The sequence below is a fragment of the Mya arenaria genome, chromosome 4, assembly GCF_026914265.1.
Source record: "Mya arenaria isolate MELC-2E11 chromosome 4, ASM2691426v1".
In the NCBI taxonomy this organism is placed as follows: domain Eukaryota; kingdom Metazoa; phylum Mollusca; class Bivalvia; order Myida; family Myidae; genus Mya; species Mya arenaria.
The window spans coordinates 28,604,888-28,618,679 of NC_069125.1; the positions used below are offsets into that span (position 1 = coordinate 28,604,888).

At 34.2% G+C, this 13,792-nt stretch overlaps 1 protein-coding gene across 9 annotated transcripts in view; it reads right to left on the reverse strand.

Moving 5' to 3' along the window:
* The window catches only part of LOC128230092 (oxysterol-binding protein-related protein 8-like), a 118,632-nt gene that overhangs the window by 68,376 nt on the left and 36,464 nt on the right, over window positions 1-13,792 (reverse strand). Inside the window, exon 1 of one of the 9 annotated variants that reach the window (XM_052942093.1) lies at window positions 11,401-11,853. The exons of the other annotated variants lie outside the window; for them this stretch is intronic. Coding sequence (XP_052798053.1) covers window positions 11,401-11,497 — 97 coding nt within the window. The 5' untranslated portion in view covers window positions 11,498-11,853. Of the gene's footprint in view, window positions 1-11,400; window positions 11,854-13,792 lie in introns of those variants that run through there. 9 annotated transcript variants of the gene reach the window in all.

Here is a 13,792-nt window from a genome sequence, read left to right on the forward strand (position 1 = left end):
TAAATAGTTTCCATAACTTATTTTTTTAACAATTTTCAGTGTTTTAAAAAGATCTGCTGTATTAGATCCACAGTTCATTCTGTAAAAATCTCAAGCACAATAATCAGTGTAACTTTCAATAGAATACCTTGTTGTTTTTTTTCCTTTTCTGGACTTGACTGGACTACGGGGGTTAAAACATTCCCAGAGTCAAAACTTGGTAAAATATGTTCTGACTCTGACGTACATATTATTTAGTTAATGCATCTTCGTTATGTAATCCAGTGCATCCTTGTCAAATTCCAATATGCACCAGCGATTGTTTAGTTGCAACGACATCTTTCTTACTTTAACTTTCACTTTCAGGTTTATCTTTTTTTCCGGAAGTAAACAAAAACATTTAACGTTCCTATTGCCAGTATTGCAACATCGTATTTTTCATAAATGGCAAAACTATAACAGTTTTGTTATAGAACTACGGACCTATAAACCAGGTCCGTGATAGAACTAAACTATAACACTGACAACGATCTACGTAGTTCTCCTTTCACTTTCATTAAAATTGACAGGAAGTTAGCGTGCACCTGTTTTCCGTGCTTTTTAGACCATGTGGTATGAAAAATGTTTATTTTTCTGTTAACTCATTAAAAACTTATAAGAATATTTTTTAATTAACTGGAGATATAATAAAAAAAACTTAAAATAAATGAACAAAATATATCCTAGCATTGTTGTTTTTCAAAACCATTGCACTTAGCGAAAAAGCGGAAGGTATCCGTTAATTTGCATAATGGGCGGAGTTAATATTACGTCATTGAGTTTGAGTGCTGCTAATTGACAAGGTTACCGATCAGATTCCAGATCGATAATCACTTGTCACTTCGGGTGTAAATTGCTCTTGCCGGTTAAACAAACATTCAGATCATGCATTGAGGCTCCTTTCAGATGATACCGACTCTCACACCGAAATATCCCGTGTCAAAACTGATGCATATTACAAATGGATGATGCGTTGATTTCGGGTCATTTACGATTCCTGTGCGTTAAAACCCGGGAGCTTGGGTCAATTGAAAGCCCTGCAGTTTAATGTCACAGCCATTAAGGTTTTTGCCATTGTTTCAACTTGCCAAACCGGAAACGTTTGTAACTATGCAAAGATTCGGACACTATCAAAATATTTAAATTATCGTTGTCATCATAGGCCAGAGATCGCTAAAAATCTGACTTTTCGAATTTTGGGGCATAAAAAAATTGCGGTCGGCGGTAAAAAATTACGGTCGGTCGGGTTACAGGAAACAGACATATTTTTTTTTAGGCCTAATAAGATCCTGAAAATACAATCATTGGCTGTGGTGCTGACGTGTCAATGATGAGTGTGTGCCAGTTTGAAAGCATGTGTGCATTTGGATGTATGAAAACTAACCAAATTTCATGAAAATTTGAGATTTTTTTTTAAATATCCTGCAGAAAAAAACTGTTTTTGCTAAAATTTCATTATACTTCAATGTGACTAAGATATCCTGCAGAAAGAGAACTTTAAAAATTTCATGAAAAAAATAAATAAAAAATATGACATGGGTGAATATATTTCCTAAGATTTGACCTAGTGACCTAAATTTTGACCTTAGGTGACCCATATTCACACATATTTAAAACAACATGAAGACAACTATTCTGACAAAGTTTCATAACAATTGGATAAAACTATTGACTTTATGACATAGAATAAACACCTTAAAGCCTCCCCGCCTAAACGCCTGCCAGCCCATCTGCCTGCTGACCCACATGCCTGTTCCAAGGCCATTCTTTAACCCATAACTTTTCCACGAAAAATCAGGCTATAAAGAGGAAATCAGTTCAAAGATTATCCCTATCCCATTATAAATACAAAAGATCATTGTTTGTATTGACCAGATAAAGGGCAGCAATTTTAAGTTTATAAATAAAAGGCAGCTATTTAAAGTTTATAAATGTTTGTTGCTAAAAGAGAGGAAATTCTCTGAAAAAGGGAAAATTGGTATCCATGTTTAATAAATCAAAATGTTACAGGCTATGTGACAATTTCACAAAAGCATATATTTCACAAACATTCTGAAAGTATACAAACAGGCTATTTATCAAAATGAGGCCAGCTGACACTTTCTCAAAAACTAACGATTCAGAAATTCAATATACACACAAGACTATGAGCCAAAATGATAGACACTACTGGACAATTTCACCCAGACATACTTTCACAAATTTTCGCCAATTCTTTTTTCTGCACCAATGATGTTGGGGGAATTGGACTATTTATCAAATGCATAACAACAATTTGGCGATTATTCATCCAATCGTTACAAGCAATTACTTGCCCTGTCAATGCTTAGCTGAAAAGGCGAGAATGATTGCGCCAGAATTGGCAACCAGTGTAAATGAGCTTTAAAGGGACTAGACACCAGATGGTCTGGAATTTAATAAATACAGTATTTCTTCAAAACAAGCATAGAATTGTCAATGTGAGCTAGGAGGAGGCCGATAATACATAATTTTACTTGATTAAAAGAATAAATGCCACAATCATGTTGCTGTCTCATCTGATCAGTTTCCCCGTCTAAAAATAGCGCATAATGGTTTCCCAGTTGAAATCATATCTGTTTATGAGTACAGATATAACTATATACTGGCGCTTTAACAATCTTAAGCCTAACAATCTTTATTGGAACAGGGCCAAGGACTTATACCATGCAGAGAACTATTAATACATCTTTAAAACAAGAGTGCCAATGAAAGAAGAAAAAAGCTTATTACCATAAATGGCTGGTTATAAGACGCACTTTTTCCCCTCAGATTTTGATGTAAAAAATTGCCTGTGTCTTACAACCAGTATCAAGCTTTTGACATTTTTTTCTGATGTCGATTTCGGGCTGATATTGGCTCTTCAGAGAAATTAGCTAAAGAACTTCAGCGAACACATTATCAATTACATTTTGGGACGTGTTAATGTGTAGTAAATATAAAAAAAATATCTATATTAAAGATTTGGAAGACAGAACTACAGAGAAATAAATGGTGAAAAACTAGTTTGTTTAGATTTATGTAGAAAGGGATGTCACTCGCCTCATCTCGATCAAGTTTATACGGGTTAAATCAGCAGTTAAAGATCGGGATACGGTGTATCTTAAATTTTTTCATTATTGTACGAATAAAATTATTCAATATTTTTTTGTATAAAACAATAGTTAAACATGCAAATAAAGAAGCATAGCAGTGCACTGTCGAAATATTTTTGTCAGTGGTATGATTGGGTGCGAAAAACACGCTCTGCCTTTAAGCAGTTTAACATACCAATAGTACAAACTGTTGCGATAAAAGTCTTGTTTTTCGAACATTGTCACGTTCTTTATACTTTCCTGTAGGTGTTGACATTTTGAGAACACGTACAATATAAGTTTTTTGCAGTACAAAACTTTTCATTCTTGACATGTTATCGTTTACAATACACCGTCAGAAAGAATATTTTGCTATGTATGGTTTTAAAAATAACCATCGCCATTTTCACGAAAAACAAAATATTTGTGACTGTCAACAAACAAGGTGGCTGATTTTGGCAGGCGATTTTAACTTTTTTTTTGATGCGTCCTAAAACCCAAAACATAGATTAAAAGTTTTTCTCTCAATTTTCACGCATTTTTTTGCCTGCGTCTTATAACCCCTATCGTCTAATAACAAGTCATTTATGGTAGGTTTGTGTTTTGGGCCCTTTTTGGACCCTATTTCCTTCTCCAAAGGTATTTATTTGTCCGTTGCTCAGGTGAAAAAAATCCCTTTAAAAAAATAAGAAAATGTAGCAAATAGTGCCATTCATGAATTATGTAGATAGGTTGGTTGAAAACAAGGTTTGAAATCAAGTGGAATCATGTTAGAAATTTCCCCTTTTAGCAAAAACAACACGTTTATTCCCCTATCATAGGGCCCCACCACCATTCCCTTAAAAGTGGAAAAAACCCGCTGCTTATCTTTTTTTGTCCTTAGTGGAGTAAGGGAAATAACTGTACAATTCCAGCATCAATCAGAGTGAGAGTTATCAGCCTTGCTATACATGTGAATAATGTATCTGGAAACACTTGTACCAAGATTAAAGATGCGCGCTAACTCATATGAGTGTCACTTTAAAACAAGAGTGCAATGTAACGAATATCAACACTCATCTTTGTTTTTCTTCAATGAGGTAAGGGAAATAACTGTACAATTCCAGTCAGTCAGAGAGAGTTATCAGCCTTGCTATACATGTAAATAATGTCTCCGGAAACACTTGTACCAAGATTCATTGAACAAATACAAACTCATATCTTTGTTTTTCCTTCAATGGAGTAAGGGGAATAACTGCACAATTCCAGTCACTGACAGAGAGAGAGTTATCAGCCTTGCTATACATGTAAATAATGTCTCTGGAAACACTTGTACCAAGATTCATTGAACAAATACAAACTCATATCTTTGTTTTTCCTTCAATGGAGTAAGGGGAATAACTGTACAATTCCAGAGTCACTGACAGAGAGAGAGTTATCGGCCTTGCTATACATGTAAATAATGTCTCTGGAAACACTTGAACCAAGATTCATTGAACAAATAGCAAATCATAACTTTGTTCAATGGAGTAAGGGGAATAACGGGACAATTATTACGATCAGAGAGAGTTATCCACATTGCTGTACATGTCAACAAAGTCTCTGGAAACACTTGAACCATATTCATTCGAATATCAAGCAGTTTTTGAGTTTTGGCCGAGGTTAAAATATTTGTACAACAACAACGATAACACCAAGGCCGTCACTACACCTATTCTTTTTTATTATAGATTTTTTTAATGGAAAACCACAGGTAATATAAAAAGGAAGCAATAAAATTTGAACCAAAAGGCCATTATCTAAGTGTTGCACTCTCTTTAGATTCCATATATGCGTGCAAATAATGTCTAGTCAGAGCCCAAACTTAATGTCCGACCGTCTAGGAAAGCACATAAAAGGACAATTCAGCAGCTGCAACACGAATATAAGGGGAGAAAGCTAAAATATTCTAAGAGGAATCAAAGTAAGAAGCCGATAAATCGTTTTTGCTTATACCCCAACAAACTTCAGACAGCTCACAAGGCTAGAATGTCATTTGTGATAGATGGATGTGAAACCTCAGAGCTGAATTTCCTTTCCTGTTAATGCCAGACTAACGAACCAATTTCTTTCCCATGCAATGAGCAATCACGAAGTAAATTTTCGAATTTGATGAAAAACTAATTTGGGTAAAGTTAGATGTTGACGTCGCACGATTTAAAAGCATTTGGGGCATGCATTGAAGTTTTAATTATCCAGCATTTAAATTTTGGAATTTGATGAAAAACTAATTTCGGTAGAGCTAGATGTTGACATTGCTCGATTTAAAAGCCAGGGACATGCAGCATATTAAGTCTGGCTACCTCAAAGATGCAAGTATCATTTACAGTTTTGAATTTTATGAAATATATCACAAGCCTGCTCAGCTAGAGCTGTGATAAGTTCCATAAAATTTAAAATATAAATGATAACAAATTAACAGTTTGACCCAATTGGTCACATAGACAACTTGCCTGTTATTGAATTTGATCATGTAGACGGCATACATGAAAAATAAATGACTTTTTTTCTTCCATATAAGAAATCATGGCATTTTATGAAAATCATTTTCAAATTACAAAGTAATACAGCAATTATATACAATGTACACTAAACCTCTTGGTGCCGCATTTGCAAAGAGCATGGGCTGCATTACCATCTCTATGCTGATGACTCACAGCTGTATCTATCTTTCAAACCATTAGATGACATTTCTAAGAAACATTACAACGCATTCAATCGTGCCTTCGAGACATAATATCATGGATGAATTTAAACATGCTCAAACTTAAAACTGATAAAACAGAAGTCATCATGTTCTCATCTCCTCATAACTCCAAACACATTGACGATCTATCGGTAACCGTCGGTGACTCGAAAGTTAAACTGAGTCTGTTAATGTAAAAAATTTAGGTGCCATCTTTGATTCAAACATGAACATGGAAGTTCACGGTATGCAGATCATGTTATTTACATCTTAGACAAATAGGCAGAATTCAGAAACATCTGACAATTGATGCATCTAAACAACTTGTGACTTTATTGGTTATCTCGCGCCTTGATTACTGCAATGCACTACTGTATGGAGTACCTCAAACATTAATCAACAAACTGCAGATCGTTCAAAATACAGCTGCCCACATCATCACCAGAACCTTTCGGTACGATTATATCACACCTTTACTTAAAGAACTACATTGGCTTCCAGTGCAATACAGAATTCAGTTTAAAATTTTAACGCATACCTACAAAGCTTTAAACGGAAAATCACCAGAATATTTGGAAGAAATGTTAAGTGTTTACAAACCACGAAGGAACCTGCAATCTCAAAACAAAGCACTTACTTTAGTGATATCAAAAAGTAAAATTGTAACCTATGGCGACCGACGATTTGAATATGCAGCTCCGAAACTATGGAACGACCTACCATCCGTTGTGAGAGACTCAAGTTCATTGTGTTCTTTCAAACGTGCACTTAAAACACACTATTTCAAACAAGCATATGAATAGCATTTTTACCAGGAATAATCTGTGACTGATTCACGAAGACTGTGTGACCATTACATGATTTTAAACATAAATTTACAAACTGTTTTAATTCTAACATGATCTTTTAGTACAGTTACATATCCTGTGTAAACTGTTTTAGACTATTGATTAAATATATAAATGCAATTTAGATGTCGGGTGTAAATTGTATTACTATATCATTTTTAATATTTTCAAAGATTCGCTAAACTATTTTCTATCGCATGATATTGATATTTATTGTTTTTAATTCAGACGACCAGTTGAATACCACATTTTATTTAATTGTGTTTCATATTTTTTAGTATGTCGTACATTTATTGTTCAAAAGCTGTCTAGTATTTTAATGATATTGTAGTTAACTATCAGATTATATCGTTGTAAAGCGCCTTTGAACGTGTATATGAAATGGGCGCTATATAAGTTTGGTAAATAATAATAATAATAATAATAATAATTTCATTGGCGAGGGGAATAACTCAACAACAATTTAAATCACTTGCAAAGGGTCCTAACTCAACAATTATTCAAATCAGTTGCCAAGGGGCCTAACTCAACAATTATTCAAATCAGTTGCCAAGGAGCCTAACTCAACAATTATTCAAATCAGTTGCCAAGGGGCCTAACTCAACAATTATTCAAATCACTTGCAAAGGGGTCTAACTAATTATTTTTTTAAATCACTAAAGATCCAAACTGAACAATGGTTTAAATCACTCGCCAAAGGGCAAAACTCAACAACTGTTTAAATCACTAGCCAAGGGAAATAACTAAACAGTTATTGATATCATTCAAATCACTTATCAAGATCGAGTTATTCAAATCACTTGCAAAGGGGTCTAACTAATTATTTTTTTAATCACTAAAGATCCAAACTGAACAATGGTTTAAATCACTCGCCAAAGGGCAAAACTCAACAACTGTTTAAATCACTAGCCAAGGGAAATAACTAAACAGTTATTGATATCATTCAAATCACTTATCAAGATCGAGTTATTCAAATAGTTGGCAAAGAGGCATAGCTTGACATTTTTTTAAATAAATGGCCAAGGAGCAAAACTCAGCAATATTTTAAAACACTTGCCAAGGGGCATAACTCATAAACTATTTAAATCACCGTCCAAGGGGAATAACTAAACAATTATCAAAATCATTCAAATCAACTACCAAGAGTTATTCAAATCATTGGCCAAGAGGTATAGCTTGACAAATATTTAAATAACTGGCAAAGGAGCATAACTCAACAATTATTTAAATCACTGGCCAAGGGGCATAACTCAACAATTATTAACTCATCAAGGGGGAATGACTTAAGAATTATTCAAATCACTGATCAAGAGACATAACTCAACAATCATTTAAATCACTGGTCAAGGGGCATAACTCAACAATTATTCAAATCACTGGCCAAGGGAAATAACTCAACAATCATTTAAATCACTGGTCAAGGGGAATAACTCAGCAATCATTTAAATCACTGCCCAAGGGGAATAACTCAACAATCATTTAAATCTGTAGGCAAAGGAAATAACTCCATAATCATTTAAATCACTGGCCAAGGGGCATAACTCAACAATCATCCAAATAACTGGTCAAGGGGCATAACACAACAATTTTTCAAATCACTGGCCAAGGGGAATAACTCAAAATATATTCAAATCACTGGCCAAGGGGAATAACTAAACAATCATTTAAATCACTAGCCAAGGGGAATAATTCAACATTTATTTAAATCACTGACCAAGGGGAATAACTCCACAATTACTTAAATCACAGGTCAAGGGGCATAACTCAGCAATCATTCACACAACTTACCAAGAGTTATTCAAACCATTGGCCAAGATACATAAGTTAACAATAATCTAAATCACAGATCAAGGGGGATAACTCAACAATAATTTAAATCACTGGTCAAGTGGAATAACTCAACAATTATTTTAATCACTGGTCAAGGGGAATAACTCAACAAATACTTAAACCACTTGCCAAGGGGCATAACTCAACAATAATTTAAAGCTCTGGACAAAGGGAATAACTCAACAATCATTTAAATCACTGGCCAAGCGGAATAACTCAACAATCATTTAAATCAATGGTCAATGGGCACAACTCAACAATGATTTAAATCACTGGCCATTATTAAATTATATATTATGAATATTAAAACAATATTATTAGTTGTGGTATATCTTAATTAGGAGTAAGAGTGCATCTTTAAAAGTTCTTCTCTTTGGTTTTAACCTATAATGATACCCTTAAGATTCCACAGGAAAGATTTTCAAGGACACCAGCACTTTGACTGTACCTTTTTTTCTTCCAAACAGAGACAAAATCAGCCTGTACAAGACAAACGGAGCATTTTCTAGAGCTGTCTTTTTCAGATAAAATCATGAAAACCTACCAATTACTTGATGCCAACTTGGAAAGTAAATGACATGGTTTAGGCTTTTGGGAAAACTATTTACATACAAATAAGGTATAGAATGGGCAAGATATTTACATACAAATAACATAAAACTGTTGGCTGATTTTACATCCATTTGAAACATACTCTATAATTTAGAACTTATGAAAGTTCCTTTAATCTAGTCTTCTGTATGGTAATGCCTTCTTGTGTAGTCTAGGTAATGCCTTCAATTTGAGAGATCCATATTCAACAATATTTTGAATATATACTTATATTTTAATGAGAATTATCATTTAAGAGTGCCATGAAGGTATTTTTTGGCATTTCTGTTTGCAGATTATGACATTTATTTGAGTTTGGAATTTGCAATTTGAAGTGGCGAAAACGCCAATGCTCATCTGTTGTGTTGTTGTTTTTCTGTCAAAAATGGAGCATAACTCAACAATTATTCAAGACAGAGTTATGGGCCTTGCTTTAAATGAACATATTGTCTCTTTCAACCTTTGTACCAAGTTTTATTCAGATGTTTTGACCAGTTTTTGAGTTTTGGTTAAGGTTCAAGTTTTTGCACTACAATGATGGAGTGACCAGACAACGACACCACGGATATGATGATGCCTTGACCATTTTCCTTGTTGTGAAGATACAGATGTACTGCTTAACATAGACATTTTTCAACAGAGTGCCCATCTGTACGCCCTTTATCTCGGTACAACCTCTAGATGGCGGGGCAGGTAGTGGTGATCAGTCACTTCCTCCTCTACGTTGGCTTCCGAGTTGGTTCACTGCATCATAGCCAGAGCCAACTGAACACCCTCTCTGCAGCTCTCCCAAGAGCGTGGACGGCGGTCTTTCTGATTCGTCCCTTGATGCCCACAGCTCCCAGCATTTTCCACACTGACTGTGATGGAAAGCCTCTACATCCAACTTCCACTGGGAAGATCCACATCTTCCACACCCTCTCTCAACATGTATTTATCAAGTCTTGAAAGGCCAACAAACCATCCAATAAATGAAAAGCGAAATTGAACCAATTTACAGTATTACCTTAAATGTGGCAAAAGTCAATTCTGACCGATGATTGCTGGTTCATTCCATAGAAATATGTTTAATAATTCAAGCCATCACTCAGATAAATGTTATACAATTCTGCTATATGACGGGATACAATCATTTGTTATGTATGAAAGAAAACTGATAAATGCCATCCTCACTTTATGTAGATAATTAGTAGTTTTAATGCATATACACAAATAATGCATTTATTTTATAGAAATCTCCAGATATAAATCTATTATTCGTAAATGGATGATAATGCCATCGTCCAGTGTTGTGGATAATTATTAATGTTTCCCGATTGGTATCCTCAATGCACATCAATATGATGACGAAAGTATCCAGCGTTTAATAGCAATTTTTCAAATAGTACGTTCCTCAGAACACTTAGTATTTTGCATTGTTATGTGGGCATATGACAATAAAGAAGGATTCACATTTTCTGTTTATCAATTTTGTGAGCTTGATTTTGTAAAATGCACCAAAAAAACAAACTGCATTGAGTATACAGATATGTGAACCTCTGGCCACAATTGTTACCATTTAATCCAAACTAACCCTTCTAATTTATTATACATTAAGTACTAAACCTAATTAAATTTCATTCAAATCTGATTTTCCTTAATCCAGTCTGAGTCCATCATCAACATGTCCGCTGGAAATCCAGTGGTATACAGCTGAAAAAAATAAATTTGACCAGTGGCATACCACTACTGATTTTTTGTTACCAGTGGAATACCAGTGTAATTAGGCCTAAAAAATAATTGTTTAGTTAGTTACATCTTTTTTCAAAAATAGTTAGAGTAGGTAGGCTTGATTTTTTATTTTTTTTTATTAGGCTTTATATAAGAATGTAATTTTCTTCATTGGATAATGGTGTTAGAGTTATCTTCTCTATCAGCATTTAAGGTTTTCAACTACAAAGTGAATTTTTTTTATTTTTTCATTTTTTTTTTTTTCAAACTGACTATAAAAACAGTAGGGACGGCACCTATTTCGTAGGTGGGGTCGGGAAACCCGAACCATTTTTTTTTTTTTTTTAGGCCTTATATTTACCACTGAAATGCAGAACTTGTATTCCAGTTCTGGTATTATGTGGTATTTCATAATTTCCAATAACATTTTTACTGGGGTTGCCATATTAAACTTTAACTCGACACCGACACAGATGCTGACGATGTAGACACTGATGCTGACAATGTAGACACAGATGCTGGGCTGAGTAGTAAAGCCCTCCTTATTTTTTAAAATAGTCAAGCTAATAAAATACTTAAATTGAAAACATCATAGCAATTAAGTTACCTGTACCAGCGGAATAACTCCTCCTCTTGTTTTCCGCCAACTCCATGGAATTTTTTCTCACCAGCTTAAAGCTGGGACTCTTTGACAACTTAAACATAGCTTATTAAAGCTTTTAGTTAATTAAGTGTCACATCAATATATTATTCCAGCTCCCATTAACAATTTTGTTATCACAGAATTATTATATGTCCCTACATTTCTGTAGAAAGTTTCAATGGGAATGAGTGTGTCAAATCCTGCAGAACCATCATTTATAGTTTCCCATACAAGTCAACAGTTACATTATCATCCTTTAATAATTTACGATTTTTATATTCTTCTGCATAAATTTCCAATGTGAACATTAGAGGCAATGGGTGAAACCATCTTCTTGGAAACGCCATTTATAGATTCCGACTTTCAGAGAATTTTCTGAACAATTTTCATCCAATTATCCAGAAAAGAAACATCCATTATTTGTGTTAACTTCCAAATGGAATAAGTGTCAATGAGCGACAAAATCTTCAAGTAAACATCTTTAATTTCGATAGATTCTGATGTTCCAACAATTTCCAGGACATTTAAATTGTCATCCTGATTATCCCAAAAGAAACTTCCATTTATTTGTATAAATTGTCGAAACTAATGAGAGCCAATATGTGCTAAGCTATTACAGTAAACAACAATATATTTTTTTTGTGTAGCTTCCTTAATCTTTCCGGACGTAATCCAAAATAAACTTCCAACGTTCCATCAAAGTCCTCCTCCTCCAATTTTATACAACAACACAATAACTAGCCTTCCATTTGGAATACTTCGCACAATAGCAATTTCACCATATTTGTTCCCTAAAAATCCAAGATTAATATATTCTTCCAAGAATCCAATAAAATGGAAGTTCTATGGATGAGCAGGATGTTTCCTGTTTTGTTCCCTTCCAAAGTCCTGGAAATAATTTTGGCTGAAGTGTCCGCAAATATTTTCAATTAAAACCTATTTCTATGCAACTGGAATGTCTAATAATTGTGCTTTTGAATTGAGTAAAAGACAATTTAAGCAAAGAAATACCAAAAATACTGATGGAACCAATGTATGTTCCTTGTCTGTATGAAATCATATTGACAACAATGATGCATTGTTTTTATGCACTGAGGCAGTGAGTGAGCATGCCTGTTTATATACAACCCTCCAGTCATGCTTATAACGCTTTTAATAAAGATCTTATCAATATATTGCATCGTTTTGTTCATGGGTTTGTTGCAAAAAATTGCTGCGAAATAACCCAGAAGTAAAAAACATTTTATTTTTTTTAAATAAAAGTTTTCAAATTTATTTTTTCATAAAATTTGTAAACTGCCCCTGGAACTGTCTTTATATTCTTGCAGTGGTTTTGAAGATCGATATAACGAAGCTGATGTTAGTCCGCATGATGTCAATTGATTAAAGTAACAAGTTGATGATTCAGCTAGGGTAAAGAAATGTTCAATATCATGTAAGCTTTTTATTTAAAAAAAAATAAATTCTGCAGTTAGTCACTCCTGCAGCACAGGAGGCCAAGACATGAAAGTAGAGACTGATAAGGATGGAACAGTGGTTTAATGCACTGTCATAACTACAAAGAGAAAATGTACGCACAAGCAACAACGTTACTTTTCGAAACAATATTCAATTTGATCTACATAAGCCAGTAAATGCTCCTACATACAATCTCCACAATTATTTTTTTTGCCCATTCAGATCTGCCTAGCAAGACGGGCCTAAATATTCATTATACGCTGGTGGCTTATGTTCTCTTTTGCCAACAGAATAAAACAAACACTTCTAGTAAGCCAGACAATCTAGAGATCTTTTCATTGTTGTTTGAAAATCTTTTGGTCCAAAATAAAATAGCGTTATTAATACTGGAGTTCTGATTCCGGATGGTGTATTGTATTCGACTGGAGTGGATATTTGCAGATTTGGATTTGACACAAGGTGCTACTATCCATAAAATCAAAATATGCAAAAAATCCCAAGAGTTGATTGTGACATCCTGGTTCAAAACAAAGTACAAACTAGAGATGTTTGACAAACATTATGCCCCCCCCCCCTCCCCTGAGCGCCATGTTGTCGGGATTATTTGGACAATTGAATGAAATATGCATGGACCGAAATGACAGCTGATTTGTCATTGACATTGGATGCCTAATTGGGGCAGTTTTAAGATTATGACCATTCAAAGAGTGAGGATATTAGGTACAGCTTTTAATCATGTTCAGGTGTTGACTGATATTTGCAGATATGTATCCTCTTCGCAGCAGGGAATAAGTAAATATGACGAAATTTTAATGATGAATATGAGTTATGACCATGACCTTTGACCTCAAAATAGGAGTCATCAACTGGTCACCCAAAACCTAAATGTCAAGTTTGA